At 41.7% G+C, this 25,379-nt stretch overlaps 1 protein-coding gene across 8 annotated transcripts in view; it reads right to left on the reverse strand.

Moving 5' to 3' along the window:
• TBC1D9 (TBC1 domain family member 9) overlaps positions 1 to 25,379 on the reverse strand; it is an 83,476-nt gene that overhangs the window by 26,470 nt on the left and 31,627 nt on the right. For all 8 annotated transcript variants that reach the window (XM_065597712.1, XM_042850301.2, XM_005284320.5 and 5 more), the window contains 8 exons: positions 20,795 to 20,913; positions 18,448 to 18,676; positions 16,998 to 17,259; positions 15,788 to 15,995; positions 12,067 to 12,273; positions 8,314 to 8,484; positions 7,574 to 7,724; positions 3,307 to 3,521 (listed from right to left, as the gene is read on the reverse strand). In XM_065597712.1, the coding sequence (XP_065453784.1) occupies positions 3,307 to 3,521; positions 7,574 to 7,724; positions 8,314 to 8,484; positions 12,067 to 12,273; positions 15,788 to 15,995; positions 16,998 to 17,259; positions 18,448 to 18,676; positions 20,795 to 20,913 (1,562 nt within the window). The remainder of the gene's footprint in view (positions 1 to 3,306; positions 3,522 to 7,573; positions 7,725 to 8,313; positions 8,485 to 12,066; positions 12,274 to 15,787; positions 15,996 to 16,997; positions 17,260 to 18,447; positions 18,677 to 20,794; positions 20,914 to 25,379) is intronic.

Here is a 25,379-nt window from a genome sequence, read left to right on the forward strand (position 1 = left end):
TACATACAACCTATGCCTACCACCAGCCACTTAAGATTCTGGGTGCAGAAGGTGGATCAGAAGGAAGAGTCCTGCACAGGAATTCTGAGCTCTCATACACAAATGCTCTTTGTCATGCTGAAAACTTTGTCAGTTTGAAAGAAAATTGATCTAGGTTTCTTTGAAAGAATCTTCTCCAGATTCTTCCCTCTGCCAGGGTAACAATCCTTTCTTGGATACCCTTAGTGTTAGAATCAACCAATAGTTGCTAATGCTGGTTTCAACAGTGACGGCTGAGGCCTGTCTGCAATCTCAGATAGTAATTTCTCTAACATTTCCACCAATGGCTCCTCTGCACAACATATCCATTTAAGACAAGCAACGGCAATCCAGGGATGTGACAAGGCTCTTTTGTAGCCACCAAGTTAAAATCCACTGCTTGGCACAAATCACAGGACAAAACCTGAGACGTCTTACCCCAAGCAAGGCTCATACCGCTAGACAGTTAGCCACTTGTTTGCCACAAAGTAGGCGTTCTTTTTTAAACATATGAAAAAAATCTGTGGTCTGAAAGGCTATGGCTGAGGCTTTGAAACCGCTGTGCAGTGTATCATCAGTACTATGGTCCATGGGGTCTTCTGGAAGGAAGTCCCCTTCTGAAAGTGTGACTATGTCTTTGACTGGTGGACCTACTGCTGCAACAACCTTAGACTCCCCAAATTTATGAAATTTCTTTGTTTTATATAAAACATTTTAGTTTAATCAGATATCCTCATTTCAGGAAATGTGTCTAATAATACTTGAAGAGGAAGATATTTTATTAATATTAATGAGTTCCTTGCAAGCTGGCAGACCTCCTTGTAGGTTTCTGTGTTTTGTTTTGGTTGGGTTTTTGTGTGTGCGATGCATGTGTGGTACTTCTTCCCCTGGCTGTTTACAGGGAGGAGGTAGTACATGGCATGGGGACCACACAATGGAGGAAGGGATACTGTTTATACTGATACTTCAATTGTGGAAGTAGCTTGCTAGATGTCCCCGGGGAACCTGAAAGGCAGCCTGCCTGCTCCCCCAGGCTGCCAAGCATTCAAGTGCAGTAGGTGCAACTTAGTACAAACTCAGGACTTTACACAGGAAATCAGGCTCCTTTTGAACATGGGAAGGGATTTCTCACTTACCCCTCTGTAATCCCCTTGTGGTGCAGAGGGATGTGGAATCCTCATGTGCCTCTGCTCTGGTCACAGACTGAGTAACATCCTCCTAAGGCTTTAATGTGGAGCCAGTTCAGGGAGTGGGGAGGGGTGGAGAGAGCGAGAGACACCCCCCCCTTTCCCTGGCAGAGCAAGGAGTTATTGCTGATGATCAGAAGGCACAATTCCCATTCTGCTGCTGTCTGAAATCTGAGCTCTTTCCCTGGCACAGGGAGGGTTCTTGGGCTGAAAGTCAGAAAGCCCAGACACAATTTCCATTAGTCTGCAGCCTGAGGCAGAGCTGCACAGGAGAAACAGGCATCTCTGCATGCCTAGACATGCTGAAGGGTGTGGGAGAGGCAGTGGGAATGATACAGAGGAGAGCACTGTGATCTTAGGAGACAAGCCCTAGCAAACACTCCCTCAGGGGACAAGGCAAAGGTCTTACCTCTGATTTTCACCTTATTTGTTCATTAACAATACTAATCACTGCCTTGCAAACGACACACTTGCTTTGGGGGTTTGCAAGACTTACCCCAGAGTGTCATGAAAATTCCTATTCACAGTGGGAGGAAGAGCCCCTGCTTCTTTCCCTAGGGTGCTGCGGGGTGGGGGAACTCAGGATCCTTTCAGGGTTTTTCCCCCTTCCAGCACAGCTTTGTTGTGCAACCAACCCCCGAGCTGGCCAAATAGGGTGACCAGACAGCAAGAGTGAAAAATCAGAACAGGGGGTGGGGGATAATAGGAGCCTAGATAAGAGAAAGACCCCAAAATTGGGACTGTCCCTATAAAATCGTGACATCTGGTCACCCTGTGGCCAGATAGCTTCCTCCTTGTCCTTAGATGCTCTCCTCGAAAGTTCAGAAGTGAATGATTGGTCTTTTCTTCATTGGAGTCATGGCTTCTCAGGGCAAGGTGGGAACCTGACATGCCAGTCTGATTCTGAGCCCCATGCCCTAGCAGTGCAAAGGTAGGCTGGCTGGCCAGCCACAGGCAGGGCATCATTCACCCACTGTAGAGCCTGTAAGTGCTGCCTCACAAAGGGAACACTGATTAGATTTAAGCCAGGTGTTTGCAAGACAGCTTTGCCATGTCTGAGTGGGGGCAGAGGAGTCCATCAGGGAGGTGCTGCACTGGCAGATCCAGGTGGTAGGAACCACAATGCTGCTATTTATCTAATCCAGGGGAAAAGGAGGAGGAAGATTATAAGTCACAACTGCCTGAAAACAAAACAAAGTAAAGGTTTTAAAACAAAATGGTCTGGAGAAACTGAACCACCATTTTGTTCCACTTTTGGAAGCAGAAAATCTGTTGGTTGTCCTGAGCTGAAGGGCAGAGTTTAATCCTGGAACCTCCAGCAACAACACTGGACTGCCGCTGAATTCCACAGGTGGGGGCATTAGCCCATGAGTAATGAACGAGGAGAGAAGCTGTGCAACAGGCAAAAATGTTACTAAGAAGGACTTTCATAAGCCTCATAACATTCCTTATTAAGAGTTCATTCTGACATTTTTTAGATATTATTTTAATTAGATGCACTTGGGGACAGATCTTTAGTCATCCTTACACTGGTCACTATATTTATGGGCACACAAATCTGCATATACAAACCAGTATGCACAAACAGTTAGTGTCTCTGGTACCGGAGCTTGCAAACCGCTATGCATAGACTCCTGTGCAGAGTCCAACTGAAGCTAAGAGAACTCTGTGTAGATCTTGCGTTCTCAAACTGAGGGTCGTGACATCTTGGGGGTCAAAAGGTTATTACATGGGAAGTCACGAGCTGTCAGCCTCCACCTCTAAACCCTGCTTCTCCTCCAGCATTTATAATAGAGTTAAATATAAAAAATGTGTTTTAATTTATGGGGAGGGGGGGAATCATACTCAGCCTTGCTGTGTGAAAGGGGTCACCAATGCAAAAGTTTGAGAACCACTTATAGATGCAGGAGTCTGTACTAATGCAACTCTTTGCAGGATCAGGGCTTTGTGCAAACAAATCAGGAACCTAAATGTTCATGTGCATGATCAAATATATCAACTGTGTACATTAGCATGCAGCCACTGATTGAGAAAACAACAAAATAAATAGACAGGAATGGGAATTCTAGATCTTGAAAGGATGGCAAGACATTTCAATTACCTGACAATATCCTATGTTTGGATTTCTAAAAGCATAAGCTGTTAATACTCTCCTCAGGGCAGCAATACCCATCTCATTCTGGAATGCAGGGTGCTCTGGGAGAGAACGGTGCAAATCTCTCTCAATCTCTTCTGTGGCAAGGTTATACTTCCCCATAGATTTCTCCACGAGGTCCTCATAATAGCCAGGGTGGGTGGCCATCTCATTAATGGCTCCTAAGAGGAGGAGAGAGCAACACCAATGAAGTAGGTAGGATAATGAAGTACGGGCTAACAGGCATAGTATAGTCATATTATTTTCTTTTGTTCCCTTAGTTCAGACATCTTCAATTGAAATTTTAAAATAGAAACAAAGTTTGAAAATACATTTAAAATGTTATAATTGTAAAGAGGATAAAATTGGCCTGGCACTCAAAAATACAGCTGGTTGCCTTTTCCTTTGGGTACATTTTAAAAAGCAGTTTCACATAATGATAAAATAAAAAACAGAAATAAACCCTTTCCTTCTGTGGGGAGGAAACGTTGAGCATGCTGAATCGCAGTGGGGCTTTAACAGCTGACCACCACCACAGTGTCCCTCCACAGATTGGGAGCTAATCTGTGTGCTACTGGTAGCGCAGATAGCCTATTGGCTGGCACCATGTTCACATGCAGATCGCCATGATAACAACACGCACGTCCATCTCTAAGTCATATACAGAATAGCTGCTGGTTCTATAGAGCTTTTCATCTTCAGAGCAATTTTTAAAACATCGTTCAGTCAATCCGCACAGCATCCCTGTGAGCACATAGTATTATCCTTATTTTAAGGACAGAATAAAAGAAGCAGAGAAGTTAACTACAGCTACAGAAAGAGTCAGTGCTGGAGCCAGGACTAGAACTCAGGAGATCCAGATTTGCAGCCCTGTGTTCAAACCATTAGACCACACCTTTCTCAACCAAAAAGTCTCTATTTAAAATAACACCAACCTTTTTTCTGTCCAGTATACCTGCTTCCTATCCAGGGCAAAGATCTCCACCTATAGGTCAGTTTTAATTTAGTTATGAAACATGGCTAAGGTCTGACCTACTTCAAAAACTAGACCCACATGTGAAACAAGTTTAGGGGACAACTGTGTTGGTACCAGGAGACCAGGCATAGATGTATCTGTAGCATACGCAAGGACTTATTGTCCAGAGTTTTTCCCTTAATAGGAATTATTTTCCCTTTTCATTTTAACCCATTTAACCTTGTTTTAACTCTGGTAACTAGTGCATGGTAGGTAGAGTGACCAGATGTCCCGATTTTATAGGGACAGTCCCGATATTTGAGGCTTTTTCTTATATAGAAGCCTATTATCCCCCGACCCCGTCCCGATTTTTCACACTTGCTGTCTGCCTAATGGTAGGCTAACTATCTTCCCACAGTTGAATTATTCCCCAGACACTAATGGACATCTTTGCTCATCCACGGGCTACGCTGTCAAGCCGTCAAGAGACGGAGGGATGCATCACATTTATATAAACTGAGCAAGTTGTAGATATCCTATCTACAGAGATCAAATCTGCACAGATTGCATCAACCAGCTCTTTTTTGACCACACGTTAGCTACGATACAAATGATCATCCCTTTACAACCACTGTGATAGCTGTTTAATATATGTTTGGGGGGTTCTAGATTTTAAACCATGAATTAATTTTACACAACCAAAGTACAAACTTGAAAAACTGACAGACAACAAGCAACTGTCAAAGGATAAAAGGTCAAGTGGCTGACTGATGTTCAAACTACATGTTGAAGTCTGAATAGGCAAGTCTGCTTTAACTGTCTATGCAAATTGGAATAGCCATTTAGAAGTTAAGGTAGCTGAACATAAGAACAGCCATACTGGGTCAGACCAAAGGTCCATCTAGCCCAGTATCCTGTCTTCTGACAGTGGCCAATGCCAGGAGCCCCAGAAGGAATGTATAGAACAGGTAATCATAAAGTGATCTGTTCCCTGTCACCCATTCCCAGCTTCCAGTAAACAGAAGCTAGGGACACCATCCCTGCCCATCTTGGCTAATAGCCACTGATGGACCTATCCTCCATGAACTTATCTAGTTCTTTTTTGAACAGTTATAGTCCTGACCTTCAGAACATCCTCTGACAAGACGTTCCACAGGTTGACTGTGCATTGTGAGAAAAAAATACTTTCTTTTGTTTGTTTTAAATCTGCTGTCTATTAATTTCATTTGGACCCCTAGTTCTTGTGTTATGAGGAATAAATAACACTTCTTTATTTACTTTCTCCACACCAGTCATGATTTTATCGACCCCTATTATATCCTCCTTTAGTCATCTGTTTTCCAAGCTGAAAAGTCCCAGTCTTATTAATCTCTCCCATACAGAAGCTGTTCCATACCCCTAATAATTTTTGTTGCCTTTTTCTGAATCTTTTCCAATTCCAATATAAATCTAAGGTGTGACTGCAATAGGTATTTCTATTAATCCAAGAGCATCAGTTTATTTTAGGAAGGACTAACGATAAATAAAAGGAATTTCCTCCAAGAAAATATAGGTGAATGAACCCCATGATAAAGTAACACGGTGATGACAATGAACTTTGACCAGTACAAACTTCCCCTGGTGTAGGGAGGAGGGATGTGGCAAAGTGGAGCTCTGCTCAGGGATGCTGGAACAATTTGTATAGTGGGGGTGCTGAGAGCCATTGAACCAAACTGCAAACCCTGTATATAATGGAAACCACTTCAAGCCAGGGGTGTGACAGCCGCACCAGCACCTATGGCTCTGCTACGCATGATCCTCCACCTGCAGGAGTAAGGTTCCCTCCGAGGCACCTTAGGCCAGTGGTTTAAGTCAGAGATGCCCCAGTGGAGCCCCAACTTCACTTGACCATACAGCCCTGAGTTAAGGAGCTGCAACTGGCTCCCTGCAGCACCCCATTCCCTCCTCCCCTTCCATCTAACTGCAGCTTAGACGGAATGGAGAATCAAGCCCTTGGCATAGAGTGGTTTAATAATTTAAAGTATCATCCATTTTCTAAGTGCATAAAGATTGTCTGGCCTACAGGACAGAACAAAGGGCCAGGAGCTTGGAATTCCTGACTTTCAATCTCTGCTCTGCCAACGATTCATTGAGAAATCTTGGGCAAAATCATTTAACCTTTTCATATTGGTTTCCCTATCTGTAAAGTGGGAACAATACTTGTCAGCCACACAAAGGTGCTAAGGAATATAGTTATTATATAGCATGTTCCAGCTGCAAAGCACAAAATATTATTACTCATTATTAACGATAAGATTTTGTCATGGAGGTCACAGAAGCCATGGATTCCATGACTTTCAGAGACCTCTGAGAGATTTTCTGCTTCAGCCCTGGGCCCTGGGGCAGTGGAGCTGAAGCTGTCAGCCACTGCAAGCCCGGGAGCTCTGAACTGTTATAGGTGACAGGGGCCCTGGAGTTCTGAGCTGCTGCAGGTGGTGGAGGTCTTGCAGCTCTCAGTCACCACGGCCAGCAGGAGCCCCAGAGCTCCAAGCTTCTTGCCCCAGAGGTGTCACCTGCTGGGGGTGACGGGGGCCCCATCACGGGCAGCAGGGGCTGGAGCTTTTAGTCTCTCCCTCCCCCCTGCCTATTTTTAGTAAAAGTCACGGACAGGTCACAGGCTTCTATGAATTTTTGTTTATTGCCTGCAACCTGTCCATTACTTTTATCAAAAATAATCATGACAAAATCTTAACCTCACTCATTATATAGGAGTGACAGAATCAAGACACCCTCACAAGTTAACCTGGTCAAAACGTACAAACCATGTGGCAGTTTCATTGGGTCCAGGCTCAGTGAATACCTTGTTTATAACATTGCTCTAAAGAGACCTGTAACTTCATTTTTTTGACTGGCTCTTAACAAATATGCTCCTCTACTTGCTGAGAGTTTTTAGTTTTCACTCTGAGGCCTCAAACCATTGTAAATCCTTCAAGGCATGGACTGGTATCATTTTGTGTAGCACTGGGTACACAAGGCCAGATTTTCAAAGGTATTTAGGTGCCTACCTGCATCTATAGACACCTAGGGGGATTTTCAAAAGCACCTAAATCAGGTCAGGAATGTAACTCCCACTGACTTCAATGAGAGTTAGCCACCTAACCCGCTTTAGGTGCTTTTGAAAATCCTACTAGGTGCCTCCCTGAATCTTTAGGAGCCTAAATACATTTGAAAATTCAGCCCAGTGTCATCTCTCATACATCTACCTCATGACTTATGACAAGGTTCTAAACTGGAACCCACCTGAAAGCAGCAGCCAAAGTTCCCCTCTCATGATTTCTGGAATGCCTTTCAGCACAAGGTCTCTTGTTTTCTCTGTCCGATACATGCAGAGACCCTGACCATACTCAGCAAAGTGAATCTTCCAGGCTTGTTCTTTCAAAAACTCTTTTGCCTAAAAATAAATAAGTTCTGAGAAAGTGTAGTAGCATTTTTGATGCATTAACGTTAAAAGAAAAAAGCAAAGTGCCCAAGCCCCATAACTAACTTTAATTATTGGGGGGTAGGAGGAAGGAAGTAGTCTAGCTATAACCTGATTCTCTTATTTCAGTGTGTTGCTCTCTCACATTTCTTATTTCTTCCCAGCACATCTTGCTATAATGAATCTTGAAAATAGGTACGAAAACAAAAGCCACAAGAAAAATACTATATAACAAACTACACAACATGCTATTCGTTCTTTAACAGTTATGGAAAGGATGTCCTGAAGTTGTCCCCTAATTTTAAATACATTATCACTGCATGAAATGCTTTTTGAGTTTTGGCATGCATTATGGGGAAATTCTGCTATTAAAGTACTAGCAGTTTATTTTCTGAAAGATACCATCTCTGCAGGTGGTTGGCAGTGCAAACTCTTTGTGGTCCGCAATAGGGAAAAGTTAAACAACTCCTTCTGGAATGTTAACTTTAAAAAAAAACTTCGTTTTAAAACCAAAACACTTTTCTAATCTGGCATAGTTTACAAAAACAGGAGCGAGATCTACCAATTTGGGGTTGAACTCCTCAGGCGACCGCCGTCGATACATTGTCATTAAAGCCTGCGTTGCTGTTGGAATACTGTTGCCATTGAGATTGAACTGTCGCTCTCCATCTGCTTCAGAGCTGAGACTTCTTTGAGGGCTGGAGGAAACTATACTACTTGGTCTTGAATACACCTGCAAAAACCAATAGCCACAAGCTGTTCATGGGTGAGAGTTGGAGAATTTTGCTTGTACTGCACCAAAATTATTGCATCCTAAGAGCCAACTCAGTTTGAGGAAATCAAACCTCCAAGGTGCAGCTCAAGGGTAAACACCTGGCAGCAGAAATTAAACTAATTTCAATCAATGAAATTAATTTTTAGTTTTCCAATCAAATCAGTTTTAAGCATTTACTTCACCACATCAAAAATCTAACCATACAATAAGCTGGTTTTAATTTTTCAGTGACTAAGATTATATATTGGAAGTTGCAGAGGCATGGTTGTTAAAAATTATCCACCCAAAGAGATTCGACATTAATTTCTGCAGACAGTAAAATGACTCATCTAACAGGATGTTTTGCACCACAGTATAGCAATACCCAATTACAACAGAATTTTCTCTCTCTCTCTTTCCTTCTCTTTTGTTTTTATTAAAAAAGCAGAGGAATTTCACAATGGCCAAGATTTTAAAATGTTATTAGTAACTTTGAATGTCCAACCTGACCTGAGGCACCTTAAAGGGGCCCAATTTTGAGAAAGTGCTGGAAGTTTTCCATCACAAAATGCTAATTTGACATAATCAAGATGTTCGGCAGTTTCCTGTCAGCCCACTAGCGGGCATGCAGCTTGACTTCCCAGATGGCCATCTCCCTGTCCAGAATTTTTCTAAACATTTTGTTTCAGTTCTCTCAAAATGGAATTTTTCAATATTCCATTCCATGGAAAATTTTGCATTTCCGACTCTTTGTTCTGATCTGGAATTAATTAATTTTTTTAAATGAGAAATTTCTGCAGAATTCAGTTCTGGCAAATCCAGTTCTGGCACAGCTCTACTGAAAACCTCTAATTTTAAAATCAGTCCCCTCTAAGGGGGTCTCATGTTGAACACCCAAAACTGAAGTATCCATGATCACTAGTCACTTTTTAAAATCTTGGCTAATAACAATGGTACCTTTTCACAGTATCTGACTCTATGAAAATGTTTACAGAAAATAAATGTGGTTTAGAACAAATTCCTGCAATCATGCTACTGAAATTCTCAATCATTTAATTAAATCTTAAAAGGTAATTTGATAAAAATATGAAAAATTTGAAATGTTCAAAGTACACATAGTACTTATCTAGCTTTTACACTGAAACAAACAGCTAAAATATTAAACTCAAAAGCCAACAAAAAAAAAAGAAGACCCTTAATTATGTTTATTTATATTATGGTGGAACTTGCATGCCCCAGCCAAGATTGGCATCCCACTACGCAAGGTGCACAAATAGATAGGTTGCAGTTTTTAATTTCAACCATGTTTTGGTTAGAATAAGTGGAATCATTTGTGATGAAAGGGACTCCATAACTGTCAGCACTCTACAAAGTTTACAAAGCTAATTTCATTATTTATTTATTTATATATCTCACACATACACACAAAATCTTATATGTATGTGTATTACAATTACAATGCACTTAGATTACTTCATATTGATTACTATATATTACTGAAAAGCAGCCTTTAATCAACCAAATATTTTATACAACAGTAGAAAACAAAAACCAAGAAATATATTAGTCATTTGGTACTACCTGTGCAGGAGAAATTTTAGATAGGCAGAAAATAATTATGCAGTGGGGACTTGGCCAGGACACTAAAGTTAACAAATCTCCTCTTATAAAAAGAGGAAAAAAGAAAAAGAAAAGGAAAAAAAAAGGGATTTTTAACAAATTACTTTTAAGACCTAGATGATAAGCAGCACAGAGCCACTCAGCATCATGTTGTGGCCAGGATTTAGTATGGATTCAGAGCAAGAGCTCTAGCTACATAATTACCAATATCACTTCCTGCAAAGCCCTGTTTTTGTTTTGGAACATTGATCGGTTTGACAGATCTGATGAGATCACAATCTGAGGCAGTATGGCAGACTCATTTCACAAGACAATAACTCTGGGTGCTTGATTTCTGCCTCATTTCACCTTTGATACAAACTAAAATCTGTATGCTTAAAGTGTCTGACAATCTTTTTTTTTTTTTTTTTTTTTTTTTTTACAACAACTACCTTTACACAGTTAAAAAAGGGAGACGGTTCATAACTGGACCATATGATTTTAGAGATTTATTTTCTGTTTAAATGTTTAAAAGTCTGGTGGCAATGAAGCAGGAATTTAAGATTGCTCAGGTTAAAAATCCTTATTTTCAGAATTAAAATTTAATCTTGGGCAAGTGAGGAGTTATATAAAAACTGACAGTTTTAGGCAACACCTGTTCATTTCTTTCAGGTGCTACAACACTTAGAATTCTTTTGGAACTCACATAAGTTGACAGTCACTGTATTTTTACTGAATGTTCCACCACACTATTTTCTTTAAGATGAACAGTAATTTTAAAACATGGAAGCAGGAATTTGAGCAGCTCTTCTGTACAGATGATGGTAGATGCTCAGTGGCCAGTTAAAGGTTTTATTTACAAGCTGTATTCAGTATAGTTGTAGCCGTGTCGGTCCCAGGATAGTAGAGAGACAAAACGGGTAAGGAAATATCTTTTATGGGACCAACTTGGTGAGAGAGAGAAGCCTTCAAGCCATACAGAACTCTTCTTACTGGACTGGAAAATAGCTCTCTGTGGCTTGAAAGCTTGTCTCTCTTACCAATAGAAGTTGGTCCAATAGATATTGCCTCATCTACCTTGTCTCTCTTATTTACAAGCTTGCAAACAACCAGCACTAAAAATCTGACCCTCTAATGAAGAGGTAGGCAAACTACGGCCTGCGGAACCTTCCTGCCCTGCCCTGCCCCTGATCTCCCAGCCAGGGAGGCTAAGCCCCTGGCCCCTCCCCTGCTGTCCCCCCTCCCCTGCAGCTGCGCCGCCAATGCTCTGGGTGGCGTGGCTGGCTCCAGCTGGGCCATGTGGCTGCGAGCTCCTGCCGCTCCAAGTGGTATGGTAAGGGGGCGGGGAGTGGGGGGATTGGATAAGGGGCAGAGGGTTCTGGGGGGCAGTTAGGGGACAGGGAGCAGGGGGCAGTTGGATAGGAGGTGGGAGTCCTGGGGGGCCTGTCAGGGGGCAAGGGTGTGGATAGGGGTCGGGGCAGTCAGGGGACAGGGAGCAGGGGGTGGTTGGACAGGGGGTGGGGTCACAGGGGGGTGGTTAGGGGCGGGAGGGGACAAGGAGGGGGGGGGTTGGATGGGTCGGGAGTTCTGAGGTGGGCAGTCAGGAGGCGGGGCGGATGGGGGGGCAGGCTGTTTGGGGAGGCACAGCCTTCCCTAGTTGGTCCTCCATACATTTTTGCAAGCCCAATGTGGCCGTTGGGCCAAAAAGTTTGTCCACCCCATCTCTAATGACACACATCAGCTAACACCATTGTCAAGGAGACAGTTGGCAAATTGGGAAAAATTTTCCAGGTTTAACCTTAAAAATAGATGCCCTAGTCATAATATTTCATTGACTTAAGTCTTCATAAGCATTAGTCTTTAACACAGAAACCTCAAGAAAAATGTCTCACACATGGACAAAGAAACTACAGTTAAATTCTCTTCGGTCAGTGAAATTTATTACATTTTTTCCCCACACACCTCATCATCCGAACTGTTGTAACTTCCAGCAATTTCTTTTTCAGAATATGTTTTTGGAGTAGTTTGTAGAAGGAAGTCAGAGATCCTTTGCACAAGAAAGTCTCTATCCTTCAAGTTGGCAAAGAGGAATGTCATTTTGTTTTTAGTGCTGATGGATAATGGGCTGGGCAATACACTAGAGCTGTCCGCCTTTTCAACTACCGACACCTAGGGAGAAACAATAACCACTGGTCATGACTTTTCAACAGTTAGCTTGATATGCACCATTTTCAGAGTTGAATCTTAGGGATCATCTTTAGAATCAAGGCAGCAGTTTCTAGTACACCCTTTTTTTTTTTTTTTTTTTTTTTTGCATTTTTTATAGACAAAATAGGCATGATCATGCATCACTACTCCTCCTGGAAAACCAGCATCTGTACTGAAACAAAGATCGCTACACTGAAAACAGAAATTGAGGAGAAGCCCTGGTGTAGATGAATAACCGTCTTTTCCAACACAAGCCCCCTGCTTTCATGAAACAACTTTGTGGGCTCTAGATAATCACACATTACTCAGTTTGTTACATCATACTTGATTTTAAATAGGTTTTCAGTACAACCACCACATTGCCACAGTAGTGTTCAATGAGCTCCCTAGAGGCCACACAACACTCTCCTACTCACAAAGCTAAGTACAGAGTGTGCCCCTCAAGTGCTATTTTTTCCTTACTACTAGACTCAGCAAGCTTTCAGCGGATCACAGCGTAAGCTGTTCCTTTGATAGTTCAGCCAGAGCCTCAGCTGACGCTGCTTTATTATGCTAGCTCTGTGCAGAAGTGCATTTGGTGGCTTTTTAAAAACGGGTTGTCAATTTTTATCAACTGGAGATTCTGTTGAACACCAAAATTCGTTACCTAGAACATACACAGACATTCAAAGTCAAGGCCTGGAGGCAAGAGTTGGCTAATCCTCTGAGCACATGCAATACAATACACATGGCATAGTAAACTGAAAAATGGAAACTTTTTTTGCTTTAATGGCAAATAAACATGTCTTAGAATCTACCTCTAATTTATTGCTGACAATAAATGCAGAAGTGCTTAAAGAACTATTTACAATTTTTAAACATTAGATCACTGGACCAGATCCTCCAACACCACTATGAATACAGACATCTATTCCAAAAACTTCTTTCCACAAGATCAAGGAACCTGCATTAAGTGGGGGAAACTTTCCCCATCTTGTCTCCCCAGGAATCTCTTCAAAATCTGGAGAGGGGTCAGATGCTTTTTCTTGTAAGGATTTTGTTTGGCTTTCTGTTATTAATTATGTATTCACTAATCAAACTCCACCCTGTATGCAGTATTCAGAGCAAAATCTACGAAGCACAGCTCAATATTTCACCAGGCTTCTGGAAAGGTAAATCACAATATAGAACTCCCACTGATCAATTATACACGAGCTATAAATGTGTGATGTATGTTCTATGCACTACGGATTATGCAGTTAAAAAAACAAAATCAATCAAGTTCACAGAAAGACCTCTGCTCCAGAGGATACAGCACAACTGTAAGTGCTTTTAACCGTCACTTTTATACAGAATCTTCTAGGTAATAAAAACTGCATTAGGCACGTCAAGATAAGAGAGCACATTTCGGTTTACCAAGATTTTTTTTTTTAAGTAGCAATCCATGATCACACATTAGCACAATATCTTAATGTTTCATTAGTTAAAAGGCTAGATAATTTGTTTTTCATTTAACATCTCTTCTGAAGTTGTATTCAAAGACCGCAATATATAGCTCAGTCTCAAAATATTTCCCATTCTCCTCCCCAACCAACTTCCTTCTGTTTTCCAGTGAACTATAAACCAGCTCTTCATTAATGCAAAAGAGCCTCATTAACAATATATTTAAGTTAACTAAAGAGAAATATTCCTGTATTACTTTTCCGTTCCACTTAAAGTGCTGTGAGCTGTCTGAGGGCATTCAACACAGAGGAAGCACAGATAAACACAGCGCCAGACTGGATGCGTTATAGCCAGGATGCTGTAGCATCAGCAGAAACCACACAGACATGCTTCCTTCTTAATGCCAGCAGACACGCAACCTACTCCCCTCTCCAAGTGCAGGCACACTCCTGCCTAAAGCACTGGTCCTTGAGGATGTGGCTGCTGACAGGAGTGAGTGGTATACTCAGGAAATGAAAATTTTACTTTCTGACCACTGCTATAGGACACGTGCTTCTAAAGGTTATTGGGCCTGAATGCCTTTGTGCCTGTCTGCAAAAGTGTTTCTTTGCTCTAGTAAGTCACAAAAGGCTGGAACTTAGGGCCTGATTCAAAGCCATAGGAAGTCAATAGAAAGTCTCCCACTAACTTCAAAGGGCTTTAGATCAGTTTATTATTGTTTTCAGTGTCGTAATTACTGAACAATAAACCTCAACAGTTTACACAAAACTTTAAATAGTTAATATGTATTCCCTCAGCTGATTCCTCTGAGAGGCATCTGAATCCAATGCTGATAGTGCAGCTACAGCTGCTGCTATCAGAAACAGCTTCCAGTTCCACATCCAAAAGAAACTACAGTGCTTCACAAAGGTATGTGGATTTTATGCCCACACCCCAAGATATTTTCTCCACTTAACTTCATTGGCACAGTTCATTGCTCCTCTCGAATTCTCTGTGAACAGAGCACTGTGAATTTAAGGTCTGATTGTGAACCACCAGGATTTAAAAACACTACTACACACCACTGAAGCTGGATTTTGAAGTTTCCAGTGGAATAGCATTTGTTTTTTACTTAGTGATTTGTGAAAAATAGTACCTTAAAATAATCAGTAGTTTTTCAGATTAGGCAAAAATATAGGGCATTTCTCATATGGGCCAGGATGCGTTCAGCATTCCAAGCATCCTGGGCCAGCCTGCCCTGGCTATACAGCAAGTTATACTCTTACTTCCAAGTTAAGTCACCATTTTAAACAAACTTCCACATCCCCAAAGGCATGCAAGTCATATAGTTTTCTCTCCATCACAACACAGTTACACAGAATTTTTAATTACAATATGCTTACATTAAAATTATTGGTATTCTGTAGCAGTTTATTTTAAAAACAAATGCCTCAATGTAGATTTTAAATTGCAGGCTACCATATTTAAAACTAAAAGACAGTGCAGCAATTATGCAAATAGGAAACTAACAAAAAATTGATTAATGTCACATATATGAAAACTCTTTTCCCCCTCTCCCCCCAAAAAATACCAACTCATGCTATCCTTTCTAAGAAGCAATTCACTATGTTACCATTTTAAGTTTAAAACTGGCCAGGCTGGCCCAGGATGCTATCATGCATTTCTGTCTAAAACTGACATTCAAATCTTATCATCTGACAATATTTTTATTGAAATATGTGCTCTTGGTCACCTCTAAAGAAGTTTAATTCCCCACTTGGCTGGAAGGGAAAAAACCACGCTGTGGCCCTTAAGAATATAAACCAGGGAAGATAGAGGAGTCCTGAGGGCTGGAAGGAAGAATAGGAGAGAGTCCCCGTGAATCATAGTAGTGTGAGCATAAAACTAAAGTTGCTACTGAACTGGTGCTACTTTGTTGACCACACGACTGTGATGTGACAACAGGACAAAGGGATTAAACAGCTTCCCAGCATAATGAAAATTTATGCTAGGATCCATCTTAAAAGTAGACAAGTAAAACAATTTACTGTAGATATTCAGAATTAACACTCACCTCTCGAAGGGGGATAATGAGGCTACATAAGTTCTCCTCCTTACTAGTAAAGCAAATGTAATTTGTAGAAACAAACATCTGACCCAAAATGTGCATTTTATTAAATGGAGTCCACAAGGTGCAATCTGTGTGTCCATCTAATTTCTCATCTTTGGGAAGTCGGAATAGTGCACGGTATCTCTCACTCTTGGCTCTAGCATCAAGATCCCTAAAGACAGTGTTTTAAGATACACAATATTTACATAAAAATACATTTCAGACATGTCTTTCTAGGTCACATAGTAAATATATACTTGGAACCCATTCATTTATGTAGCTGTACACAAATGTGAAAAAAATCATTAGGAAAGTTATTTCTATGAGACGGCTTTATTAATATCTTGGTACTGGTACAGCGTTGGAATTTCTTAATAGTCTATAGATCCATAGTAGATCTTTCTAATGTGCTACATATATTCTACCACTATTTAACACTAGGGAGTAGTGACTCCTGCTACCAAAGGCTTAAAAAAAATTAGAGTGATACAATACATCTCAATTGTCACTATGTAACAAAAGAAATGCAACTAAAATATATTCAAAATGTAAAAAAATATTTAATACATTCAAAATGTAAAAATAGTTAACAAGGAGCAATTCAGCTACAGTGTAATAATACCACTAGAGAGAGAGATAGAAATACTTTCTGTATTGTATTTGGCACTTTTGACTTTCTTTTGGCTCTGTTTTATTGTAAGATGCAACAGAGTTACAAGCAATAAGTTCTGGACAGGACCAACTAACTATAGTCACATCTTTTTGCCAGTTATAGGACTAAATACACACAAATGGGCCCGATTCTCATTTATGTTAAGTCCCCTTTACATGGCTCTGGCAGGGTAAAAGGGCATGAAAGTGGGTATGTATTGTAAGGCCCCTTTAAATTGTCATAGCCTTTTAAATGGTATTCAATGTATAAGAGAATCTGGCCCAAATATTCGATTTTTATTTTGGTAACATGCCTACAAGGCCTAGGCAGATTTTTCCATATCTACCTTCAACGGCAGACCAAACAATGATGTTTAAGTTACTCTCCACCTCTCACTACCACTACAAAACAATACTGCATCTTGAATTAAAAACAATGGGATATTATCAGAAAACTTCTAGACAAAATTTGGAAGTAAACGGATATATGGGGTCCTAATGATTAGAAGTCAGTGTTACCTACCGTTTCAGTGCAGATACTTTTTTGGGGGATTTCTTTTTCAGTTTTGGTAATGACTTGTCTTGTTCAAATCCTTCGTTATCCAAGAGCTGTCTCATAGCTATGTTGGCAAGCTGTTCCATTAATTTGAATGTCTCATTGATATTGAGGAATACCGAGAAGTAGAGTTCACTTGACCTTGTGCTCACTTTGATCATGTCAGGAAAAAGCAGCGTAGCATTCTTCTCAAGCTGAGTGATATCAACCCAGCGGATCACTAACTTTGCTGAACAAAGAAAACAGAAAAGATTCAGCACAAGAATGAATCATGAAAAAGACTGGCACCCAAAAGCATTTTTCCTCCTATGTGTGAGAGAGAGGGCATTAGTTCACCAATTTGATATTTTGTGTGTCATATAATGAATTCAGATTGGATTTTCCTACCTCTTGGCAAGGTGGAACAACAGCACAAGCAGAGCAGCCAACTTGGCAAAGCAAAAAAAGATAAATTTGGCCTCCTTGTTACCTAAAGTAGTTATGTTTCAGTATAATTTATTTATATACGAAATATTACACACAGACACGTGCACCATCACAGTGAGGGAGCATGAAGGCCATATTTACCTCTTTTCTTTGCCAAGATGTCTGCCCAGACTGATCTCCCTCTGCCCCACTATGGGGTCAGCAAATACAATCTGGGCACACCAAATGGGCTGCCTACTACACTGCCTCTAACATCCACAGAATCATGATTTTCAAAAAGTTTGTGAAAGGCCTTACTTTAATGACAATTCAGGGTACCAACAACTGTGACAAAAATAAATAGAGTGAATTTATAAAAAGACCTTAGGGATATTCATATAAATCTGCATGTAGACAGCATCTTTTTCCATGGAAGCAACTGTTTGTCAATCATTCAGTTTCAATTGTTAGACCACTTTATTTTAGGATTACATATGAGGTAAAAAATGACATTAATTGTAATAAGCTATTCTGTGCTTTATTATAACTGTACATGTGCTTCTGTCAATAGTATCAGGGATCATTCAATTTGTCAGAGAGAACCATTATGTTTTGCTTTATAGTAAGACACATACAGAGTACCATGTATTGTCCATAGGATATTTGAACCTGCTCAGAGGTCTATTTGTGGGCAGAGTGCCAGTGAAGCAGGATGCATGCAATTTATCACGAGGCTCTTCAACCGATCCCACGGATTCCACTATGTATATGATTTTTATATATTCATAAATCATAGAAGTATCACAACAATGCTGAATTCTCTGTGTACCCGAACTACACCACTGGTGTGGTCCAGAAAGTTAGATCCCTGGGGTAGGGATTATGTTTATTTAAATTTTTGCACAGGACACAGCACTCTGTCAGTGTCTAATAAATTAACAATAATAAACTGCAGCAGATATACTATCCATCCTTAGATGACCAGACTGACCTGCCATTGTTAAAAACATACCTTCTCTTCCCATGAGAAAGGAATAAAAGCAAAGGTGATTAATGCTGAGGTACATCCAGCCCTGACGGGGGACCTTCCCCTTCCAATAACTACAGGAGTAGTAGTTCACCAGTTTCTCTTCCTCTGGCATCCCAAACAGCTTGTGGAACTTCACTATGGCTTCCTTAAACTTTTCTGTGTCATCATCCTCTTTGATACCATTGATTTTGTTATACTCTGCGATGATGCCCTGGAGAGGAAGAAAACATGAAGGATGTTTGCCACCAAAAGATATTTGACATCTTTATCGGACAATACACTTTGAGTTTAAATGCCATCACCAGTTACTCTGTTGTCAGAGAAGTCAGTTTCCCTCACCCCTAACTTTTCAGAATGTACTACCCACCTTCTGCTCATCTAGTTATCTTCCATCCTACAAGCCAGACTTTCTGATGCCTTTACCTCTTACCTTGCTTATGTCCCAGATAACTAATCAAGCACACTCCTGCATTTCTCAATTGCACTACCCCCACTATTACACTAGTAAAGAGGTTAGGAGGAGTCACTGCAACTTGTCAAAAAAAAGTTCACAAATATTGCATCTTCATTTTTTCCACCAAATTTTGGTGAAAAATTGTAGAAAAACTGAATTTTGGAAAAATGTCAACCAATTCTAGCGAGTGAAGAGACACTAGTTAAAAGAGACAAATGTTACTTTGATTGTAAGCTCTTTGGGGCAGGGATTGTCTTTCTATTCTTGTTTGTACAGCACCTAGCACAATGAGGTCCAGGTCCATGACTAGGGCTCCTAGATGCTATGGTAATACAAACAACAACATTTTGTTTTCCTATAGTGTTCTACTTTCAAAACAAGGATCAAGGCAAGAGGTATGAAAAGAAAACACCTGATCATCTTTTGATTATCCCAACAGAATATGGGAAACACCACATGCTATTTCATTCACGGTGTGGTGAGGGGATCAAAAACATAATGAAGAGCGCAATTCAGATACTGGTAGAGCTGTCCACTGGTTGAGAACAGGCTAACGGCAGCCCTGAAAGTGCTTTCCAATTGTCTTGTTTTAAAGCCACTAAATCTACCTCAAATACCCCCTACACACTTGATAGGGCACCCATGTCCTCTTCCCCATCCCATTCCAGGCACAAATATTGTTTGAGTAAATAGGAATTTCACTAGAGCAGAGGAGTTCTATTCTAAATAAAAACAAATCAGTCAGAAACCCACCATTGCTACTTTCTTAGTGACAAAAAATAACTTATGATCCTTCTTAATAGGTGTTAAATGAAAGGCTAGTACTTGGTAACTGAAAGCACAGAAAATTTCTTGTTTACTAACTGAACTATTACAACATGGGGGGAAAAAACTAATAATCTATAACATATCCCTTCTTTAACTTAAAGTTAAAAGGGAAAGTGATTTCATCCCTTCAAACCACTGAGCTTCATCCCTTCAAGTTAGTGTAGACTACTTTGGGGAGCATAATGGGGGTGGTGAAGCCTTTGTTGTGCAAACATTCAGTTATGCAGCAGTTTAAGTAGTAACACTCTTCTTAACAAAGCTGTATATAACACATTAGCTGTCTCATGGAAATAGGTATTTTAATGCTACAGGTTTAAACTATTTATAAAAGGGGTCTATTGTATTTATTTCTGAGCTGCTACTGAAATTTACTGAAGCACAGCTGGGTTTTTAAGAGGTGTAATTATTACATGAGAGGTTAAATAATGGAATCAGATGGAGCCAACAGGCTTCATCTACACAGTTTATGTACCAGTATAAATATTTTGCTTAGAAGTGAGATTCTGTGCAGAAATAACTACACTGGTAACCAGCACCTATATTTCAGTATGTTATTTTTCTAAGTTTCTGTATGTAATAAAAGAAAAACATTATTCATTCTAGACAGAGACAGAATTATCAGTTTTTTAAGTGTTTAATGCTCTATAGGTCAGTAGCGTTAATAAACCAGGACATTTATTTTCAAATATTCATAACACATTTTTAAAATTTCAAAGCATGAGTGAATCACAAAAATTTTTTGGACATAAAACCAGCCAAAACATTTTTTTTCTTCAATCTACTTTAGATGTTGAATTAAAACCAGTGGAGAGGATAGATGAAGTGGGGACTCCCACATATAATTATTTTGATTACAGTGATATAGATATTTATGCTCCAGCAAATTTTCCTAATCTAGATATGCACACAATATCATTCGGAATGTCGCTTTCCAGTCAAGGAACACAGTGGTGTATAGATCACTGGGTCAGATGCGATGAGACATTACAGTTCTATAGTGACATTTATAATCAACAGTTTCTACACACACACACACACACACGCTACCTGTATTTTTCCTCTGACAAAGGTGTTTATGTCATTTTCATTTTCAAAGATTGAAAGAGTTTGCAACAGATTCTGTTCAAGCCATTCCCAGTGTTCAGTGATTTCCTTCCTTGAACAACCTGGACAAAAGAACAAAGTAAATAATTCTCTGTCTAAAATTTGTTCATCATGATTCCCAAAAACAAATGCGATTTAAATAAATTCTTTAGCAATGAAAGAGGTAAAATGTTTCACACAATGAAACAAATGTCATAACCTCAGTAAATTGAAAAATTCTCCCTTAACCCCCAATTTCATTACTAATGATTGGTGGTAACTCCCAAGATCATCCTGTGTTAAGCAGAACCCACATGGGTTATTTTAAAACTTTTCTGTATCAGTACGTAGTTTAAAGATAAATGAAGAATACTACATTAAAAATCCTAAACATAAGGACCCTAGTGTGTTTGTGGAATTGTAAATGACATGCTAATGAGGTCCAATTACAGAACATGGTGGCTGCATTTGTTAGGAGCACAAACCAAAAGATAATTGTACATTATACAAATAGTTCTTGACTGAGGTAAATCCTAATATAGGATACAGTTACCAAACTTCAAGATCAAAATCATGTTTGAAACAGGCAATCAATGGAATTTGTCAATGGGTATCTCAGACTATAAAAGAAAAATATTTTCCAAACTTCAGATGGTAGAATATCTTCATCAAAAGAATATGAATTTTGACAGCACTCTAAAGGGAAGCACATCTTTTGTAAGGATGTTACTTTTAAAGTGAAAGCGGAGACAGACAATATTGGGAGGGAGTCAAACAAGATTTCTGCCATGGAGAAACATATACACATACATTCTGTAAATGAATACAGGGCTAGAATGAAGGAACTTTTCATAGATCAGGCATTGAATATGCAACATTTTACTTCTGTTTTCTTTGCTGTAAGCTTCCACTAAACACCACTTTTACTTTCTCTAGCTACATTTGTTTTTGACTGTTATACAGTATTTTCAGGAATAGAGATGCTTGTGCTGTCAAGGTCTCTCTGTCCTGATATGGAAGGCAGGAATAAATCCATGAGTACTAGTTTTAGGCACCAAGACGCCTGCATAGGAATGGCAGGATTTTTGTACAGACAACGGCTTAAGCAATCATGGGTAGCCTAACCTACAACACCATGATAACATGCTGCTGTCATGCCCTCAATCCACGCTGGAGCTGTATCTGGCTGTGATAAGCAATACAGCTATTTGGGCATAAATACAGAGATTCATAGCACCACAGCTCACTGCATCACTCTGTGCTCTTATTCACAGGTGTTGTGGGGCAACTTGTCTCCCTGCTCTAGGGATTATGAGAGGAAATGGTCTAAACCCTGGTAATTCTCATCCTGGCAGGACCCAAGATGGTATGGTGGTGTGCTGTTATATGCAAAGGCTCAGTCTAATAACAGACAGATGCTATTGTTTATGGAGGCAATGTTTCTTTTTTGTGCCTCTGCCAAGGGATGGTAGTGGGTGTCTCTGGGTAGGCCTACACTTCAATGTAAACCCAGGGTTAGCAGAACATGAGTTAGCAGATCCTGGGTTTGTTAACATAGGACTTGAGCATTCCCACTCATTTGTAACCCCAGGTTAGGAATTGTTGAACCCTGGTCCCCACCCTGGGGCTCTAGTGTCTACACTGCATTATGTGAGTCTGAGTCCAACCACCCATATCCCAGACTTCCTAGCACCCTCCCAAAATGTGCCTGCTCTGGCTCATTGTTCGTGGTGCAGTGTGGGAAAGCTTGACTGTCCAGTGGACAAAGGAAATCAGCCCACGGGATTATGGAATAATTTGGCAAACTCCCAGAGCATGAGTCCTTTGTGGTTGCGGTCTAGACTGCATAGCATCGGAGCTTGAATCCTGGGTCCTGGTTTACTCAGACTCAGACCCTCCACCCCTGTGGGGTCCTGTAACCGATCCCTGGGTTACTGTGATTTGTTTGTAGATGGAGGTGGGGTTCATTTTGAGCCTGAGTTCGAATCCTGGGCTTACATTGCAGTCTACATAACCTTAGAGACTGCTTTTGGCCTGTGCAAGGTGAAGCCAATGGTTTACCAGAAGAAGCACAACAAGAGAAAGGGACCATGTGCGCGGGGGGGTGGGGGGCTGGGGAGGAGACGGAGGCAGGGACCAAGCATGTGTCTCTCACGGAAGATCACAGCTTTGTGCTTCTGGATCTGAACTACAAGCACCCACTGGTGTGACCACAATGAGATGGCAACATTGGATGACCAGCAGTAGGTCCGGAACTTTCACATGAGGAAAGCCCCACTCCTGAAGCAGAGCACCCAGATGAGCGAGCCAATCATGCTCCAGAAGCATGTTGTTATTGCCCTGTGGAAGCTGGCAAACCCAGACTGTACTAGATTTGTTGTTAATCAGTTAGAGGTAGGCAAATCCACAGTTGACGCAGTGGTCATAGAGGACTGCAAGGCAATTAATGCTGTGCTATCTTTCAGGTTGATAAAAATTGGAAATATTCCTAAAATAAGTGTGGGCTTTGAATGGGTGGGCACTAACTGTGGTGGGCACTAACTGACCCATGTAGACCCTGCTAGGAAGAACTAAAAGTTCCCTAGCTTGTGTTAACATGCACTTGGGAACTTTTAGTGCATGCCAGCAGGGTCTACTTGAGCCAGTTAGCACAACATGTGGGTGTGCATTAGAATTCACACCCCTTTGGTGTGTATTGTGTAGATGGGTCCTAAGTCATCTATTTCTCATTTGTGGCTCATCAGATTTCAGGTTATTTTCATCGCTTCTGTAGAGAGTTTCCTACCAAGTCCTCACCTCATACACCCCTCCATCTCATTTTTACATTACTTTGTTGCCGATATCTCATGCTTTACTCCTCAAAACATTAACTGGTGTGCCACAACTCTGTATGAGAAATTAAAGCAAAATAAACAGCAACCTCACCAACCTCAATAACCATTTCAATATAATTATGGGCGTTTAATTGCCTCCCATTTTCTGAGTTCTCAAATAGGTCTCTGCAAGGAGTGCAAGGGAAACAAATGAAAAACATTCTGATGAAAGTGCCACCTGGCAGTAAACTCAAACATGGGCAGACGAGATCATAAGAGAGACACTATCCTAATCTCGTAGCCCAAATTGTTTACCTAGTGAGATGGATCAGTTAATCCACCCACAATTCACATTTGATGTTGAATAGAATATTTGATGTTGGGCAGAATTAATGAGCAGAATGTGCTAACACCACATCTTTTATCATAGTCTAGATCAGTGGTTTTCAAACTGCAGGTCACAACCCAGTACTGGGTGACCCAATTTAAGGCACTGGGTCACAGCAGCTCTGGTCAGCACCACCGACCAGGCCATTAAAAGTCCCGTTGGCGGTGCTGCCCGTCTAAGGCAGGCTAGTCCTTACCGGTTCTGATACCGCGCTGCGCCCCGGAAGCAGCCAGCAGCAGGTCCAGCTTCTAAGCAGGGGGGCCGGCCAATGGGAGCTGGGGGTGGGGGGATGGTGCCTGCGGGCAAGAGCCGTGCGCCTCTTTCTAGGAGGCGGACCTGCTGCTGGCTGCTTCCAGGGTGCAGCGTGGTCCGCGGTGCCAGGACAGGCAGGAAGCCTGCCTGAGTAACCCCACTGCGCCACTGACCAGGAGCCACTGGAGGTAAGCCCACGTCCCAACCCTGCGCCCCAGTCCGCTACCCCAGCCCGGAGTCCCTTCCTGCACCCCAAACCCCTCATCCCTGGCCCCACCCCAGAGCCTGCGTCCCCAACCCTGACCCCTTCTTGCACCCCAATCCCCAGCCCTGAGCCCCCCCAAACCCAGAGCCCCCTCCTGCACCCCAAACTGCTCATCCCCAGCCCCACCCCACAGTCCTCACCCCAACCTTCAGCCCCTCCCGCACCCCAAACCCCTCATCCCCAGCTCCGTTGGGTCGCAGACATCAACAATTTTCTTCAACTGGGTCACCAGAAAAAAAGTTTGAAAACCACTGGTCTACAGCACAGGTCTCCAACCTTTTAACCACAAGATCACTTTTTGAATTTAAGTGCAACCCAGGATCTACCCCACCCCTTCCCCGAAGCCTTGCCCCGCTCACTCCATTCCCCCCCCCCCGTCACTTGCTGTCCCCCACCCTCACTCACCTTCACTGGGCTGGGGCCAAGGGGTTTGAAGTGTGGGACTGAGCCTGGGGCAGGGAATTGGGGTACAGGAGGGGTGAGGGGTACAAGCTCTGGGAGGGAGTTTGGGTGCAGGAAGGGGCTCCAGGCTGGGGTAGAGTGTTGGGGTGCTGGCTCTGGGAGGGGGGTCAGGGCAGGGGGCTTGGGGTGCAGGAGAGGGTATGGGATGCTGGCTCTGGGAGGGGGCTCAGGGTTGGGGGTGGGCTCCCGCCAGATGGCACTTCCCTCAGGCAGCTCCTGGTCAGCGGCGCAGTGGGGCTAAGGCAGGCTCCCTGCGTGCCCTAGCTCCACGCCGCTCCTGGAAGTGGCCAACATGAACCTGCTGCCCATGGAGGGGTGGGGGCAGCATGTGGCTCCGCATGCTGCTCTTGCCTGCAAGCACTGCCCCCA

The sequence above is a fragment of the Chrysemys picta genome, chromosome 5, assembly GCF_011386835.1.
Source record: "Chrysemys picta bellii isolate R12L10 chromosome 5, ASM1138683v2, whole genome shotgun sequence".
NCBI classification, from domain to species: domain Eukaryota; kingdom Metazoa; phylum Chordata; order Testudines; family Emydidae; genus Chrysemys; species Chrysemys picta.